The sequence below is a fragment of the Myotis davidii genome, unplaced genomic scaffold (genome assembly GCF_000327345.1).
Source record: "Myotis davidii unplaced genomic scaffold, ASM32734v1 scaffold421, whole genome shotgun sequence".
In the NCBI taxonomy this organism is placed as follows: Eukaryota; Metazoa; Chordata; class Mammalia; order Chiroptera; family Vespertilionidae; genus Myotis; species Myotis davidii.
The window spans coordinates 320184-325002 of NW_006292440.1; the positions used below are offsets into that span (position 1 = coordinate 320184).

Below are 4819 nucleotides of genomic sequence, written 5' to 3' on the forward strand. Positions count from 1 at the left end.
GTGTCTGGCCAGTCTGGGTGAGGGGCTGAGGGAAGCTCCCAACTGCTCCTTTTTTCTTTTTTTTCTTTTTTTTATTCTGGGCCAGCTTTAGCTCTGGCTCCAGCTCTGAGGCCTCAGCTGCTGAAACCAGGTATCTGGTTTGTTTAGGTTCTATAATCGAAACTCTGTATCAACTCCAGCTCTGAGATCCCAGCCGGCTAAAAACTGGTGTCTGGGGTTTTGTTTAGCTTCTATATATGTTACAATGTTTCAAACTGCAAGCTCAGAGGCCGGCAAGGCAGGCGGGGAACGTTGGTTTCCTCCGTCACTGAAGCAAGCAAGCCTAATGGTCAATTTAAACTGTCTGGTTGCCGGCCACCATCTTGGCTGGCAGTTAATTTGCATATTGCCCTGATTAGCCAATGGGAAGGGTAGCGGTTGTACGCTAATTACCATGTTTCTCTTTTATTAGATAGGATAGACTAGAGGCCTGGGCATGAAATTCATGCACGGGCGGGGAGTTCCCCTAGCCCAGCCTGCACCCTTTCCAATCCGGGACCCCTCAAGGACAAAGTAATGTGAACAAATTTTCAAAAGGTAACATGAAGACTGGCTCAAGCCCAGGGGAAGAACTTCAATCTGAGCGCTGCAGAACAGAGATGCAGACAAGGAAGAGGCCAAAGGCTTATAGAACCCTCGAAGAATCAGGTCTTTTTTAAAAAAATATATTTTTATTGATTTCAGAGAGGAATGGAGAGGAAGAGAAATATAAACATCAATGATGAGAGAGAATCATTGATCTGCTACCTCCTGCATGCCCCCTACTGGGGCCAAGCCCACAACCGGGGCATATGCCCTTGACTGGATTCGAACCCGGGAGCCATCAGTCTGCAGGCCAACACCATATCCACTGAGTCAAATGACTTAGGGCTTAATATTTTTCATAAAATTAAGAAACTCAGACAATATAATCTCTTACTTTCTTCTAACTATCTATCTATATATAAAAAGCCAGTAACTGGAACGCCGTAAGAACCAGAACAACCGGTTGCTATGACACCCACTGCGGCCAGCGAACTGGCCTGATCAGGGGATGGGGCAGGCCGGCCAACCTCCCGTAGCCCCTCCCCCTGGCAGGCCCTGCCCCCAGTGGGCCCCCACCACCAGATTGGCCCACAGCACCTCCCCTTCAACTGGCCCTGCCTCTGATCGCCCCCCCCAACCCCAATCGGGGTTGGGGCTGGCCAGCCAACCTCTTGCAGCCCTTCCCCTTGGCCAGCCCCACCCAAGATAGGCCCCCACCACCTTGATCAAGGGCAGGGCCGGCCGGACAACCATTCGTGGCCCCTCCCCCCAGCCAGCTCCACCCCCAATACCATGCCCCCACACTAATCGGGCCTGGGGCTGGCCGGCCAACCTTCCATGGCCCCTTCCCCAGATGCTGACCCCTGATGGGCCCCACCACGACCCCATTCAAGGGTGGGGCCAGCCGGCCCACCGCCCACAACCCCTCCCCACGGCTGGCCCCACCCCTGATCAGTCCCCACCACCCTGATCAGCCCATGGCCCTTCCCCCCAGCCAGCTCCACCCCTGATTGCCCCTCCCCACACTAATCAAGGGTGTGGCTGGCTGGCCAACCTCCAGCTGTCTCTCTTCCCGATAGGCCCAGCCCCGATCTGCCGATTGGGGCTGGGCCGGCTGGACCCCACCCATGCACGAATTTGTGCACTGGGCCTCTAGTAATAACATAATGTTTTAATGTTTACAATTCTTTGTCCTGAACACATTCCTGATAAATATATAATACTGAACAATTTTATAATATATCTACACAAACTGTATAGGTCAAAAACAGTCTATAAAGTAGCTAATCTGCATGACACAATGAATATTCCATGACATATTCCATGTCACTCTGACATGTTTGTTAATATATGGGAATTTGGTATTATGATTACATAGCTCCAATTATATTCATGTTGATTTAAAAAATAATTCACTAAATAGAGATTTTGGAGTTTTATGCATGCAAGAAATAAGTACAAACAGGGTAAGGTCTGCTCTCTTAGAGGTGTTGAGGCATAAAAAATGATTGAGAACTATAGATCTTCAATAGTAACTTTCCTCTTAATGAAAATAATTTTGTTTCAAAGAACTGTGCTTAATATTTAAAAATATGTGAATCTTTACCAACTAATTGGAACCAAGATATACTTACTTTACTGTGGCACTTAGAAGGAAGTTCAACTGTGGCATTAACAGGTTGTCTGGGGCTGATAGGTAACGATCAAACTGAACCTAAATGAAACAGAGAAATGTAAAATAAAGTATGTATATTTCCTAACAGACAACTCAAAATATATTACCATATCTTTTAAGGGTTAAATATTAAGCAAAATTCCATAGTCCAAATAACAAGTTCTTTGTGAACAAAATGAGTTACTTCCTTAAATATTCTAACTAAACTCCCTAAAAATGTCAACTTTTTAAAGTAGTCAATAACCAGCAATGCCTACTTTTAAAATTCTGAACTTTAGCCATTAATTTTCATCTCCCTCACCAAGCTTTTGAGCAATAATATTAGAAAGAAGTAAAGTCATTGGATTTCAAATCTACCTTACTTTCTTAAATCCACTGTATTTGTTATTTATTCACTCAACTAATATTTATCAAACATCTACCATTAGAAACATATTATATTAGGTAATGTAAATATAATGGTGAGTGAAAGAGGACAGTCCCTACCCTCACAGAGCTAATGGCCTAGTAAGAGAGGTAGTAAATAATAATGTAAATAAATATATATTTACAAACTGCGTTAAATGCTAGTAAGGAAGAAACCAAAGTACTATAAAAGCATAAATCAGAAGGACAGACCTACTCTGTATGTTTGACATTTTAAGTAAGATCTTAAGAATAGACATTAAGTAAGTGTGTGTGTGTGGTGGGGGATTCAGGGAGTAGATAGCATGCATGGAGGCTTAAGGACAGAAAGAGAATGGCTCATAGTTAATGTTCAACTTGCATGCTTTTTGAAAGGATTTCAATTCTGACTGTAAAAGCACGAGGAAACCACTAAAGTAAGGGAATAATCTGGCTATAAGAAGAAGAATGGATTGGAAGTTTGTAATGGTAGTTGCAAGGACAATAGAGAACTACTACAGCATCTTAGTCTATAGGGCAATAAAGGTGAAGAGGAAAAATTTGAGAGAATTACAAAGTAAAATTATCAAGATTTGGTTAGAGATAGGATGAGGGGATTGGCTCTCATATTTTGGATCTGTATAATTTAATTCACAGTATTATCACAAATTATAACTGTATAATTTAGACATTTATTTAGTTGTGTAATAGCTGCATCCTTTACTAGATCATGTCTCTTTTCATCCCAATTCTTAGTATGTTGCCTAGAAAACTGCAGATACTTGGTCAATAACTGTTGATATAATAAATGGATAGATGCTCTTACCATTGTGGGTTAAGAACACTTGGAAGAACCTGGGATTGAGGGTGGGGCTAGGGAAGAGTCAGAAGAGTTCAGTTTTAGAGATGCTGAATTGAAGCATCCAAGTGGAGGCAACAGACAGTTATATATAAAATGATAGATCACAAACCAAACTCAATCAAGACTTTGTTTCTTTAATGACACATAATATATCCAAGATAAATATTTTCATCCTGGCCAAGTGGTTCAGTTGGTTAGAACATCGTCCTGTACACCAAGAGAATGTGGGTTCAATTCCTGGTCAAGGCACATTCCTCAGCTGTGGGTTTGATCCACACACAGGGTGCATATGGGAGACAACCAATCAATGTTTCTTTCTTCTCTCTCTCTCATCTTTCTCTATTTCTATTTCTGCTCATGTGTGTCTCTCTCTCTTCCTCTCTCGCCAAAAAATCAATAAAAACATATCCTCAGGTGAGGATTTTAAAAAAGAATTATTTTCAAAGTTTAAAAGAGGGCAAATAAGGATTTGTAAGGGGTTTAAATATATTTTGTGGATTTATATTATAGACTGGATATGTGTTGGATAGAAGAAGAAACAGAGGGAGGAAACACATTTATTGAGTACTAATTATGGTTACTGATCTTTGTGTAGACATGTCCTCATTTTGGGGAGGTAAATATCTTAAAGTGGAATCACTGAGTAGTATGGCAACTATATAGTTAACTTTTTAAGAAACTTATCTTTTAAAATAAATCTAAAATGTATTCATTTTCATTTATTTTTATTTGAATGTTTTGTAATAAAAATTTTTGCATTTCTAAATTTTTACTTTATGTTTCACATATAGAGATTATAACTGTTACTTCTATATATGTTTTTTTTTTTATCATGGCATAATGTTCCTATTCATCTGATTTATTCTTTTTAAAATCTACCTTGTGTAATATTAATATTATCAGCTATGCATTCTTAGCATTTGTTAGGTACACTGAGCCTATCCCTTTATTTTCTGTTAAATTATCTCTGGAAGGTGACAGAAAGGAAAGCCCTGGAAATAAAAAATAAAAAAAAATCTAAGAGAATTATTTATTAAAGTCAAACTATTATGGTAGTGAGTATATGTGAGTATTTAAACACTTAGGATAGGCAATACAGTACAGTAGTTAAGAGCATAAGTACTGGGTTGAATGGGGTTGTTAGGAGGAATAGAGAGTTCACATCTGAAAAACGTTTAGCAGGCTCAATAAAGTTAATGGCTGTTATTATTCATACTTGGTATTATTATTATTATTATTATTATTATTATTAGTGTTATAAATCAGCTGTAAATGGACACAGTATACCACCTATTTCTCAGGTTTGGGGGAGAATTTTATGACATTTCAGGAGA

At 39.7% G+C, this 4819-nt stretch overlaps 1 protein-coding gene across 2 annotated transcripts in view; it reads right to left on the reverse strand.

The window, feature by feature from the left end:
• Window positions 1–4819, reverse strand: part of COG6 (component of oligomeric golgi complex 6) — a 132295-nt gene that overhangs the window by 39275 nt on the left and 88201 nt on the right. For both annotated transcript variants that reach the window (XM_015565399.1, XM_006765898.2), the window contains one exon: window positions 2199–2278. In XM_015565399.1, coding sequence (XP_015420885.1) covers window positions 2199–2278 — 80 coding nt within the window. The remainder of the gene's footprint in view (window positions 1–2198; window positions 2279–4819) is intronic.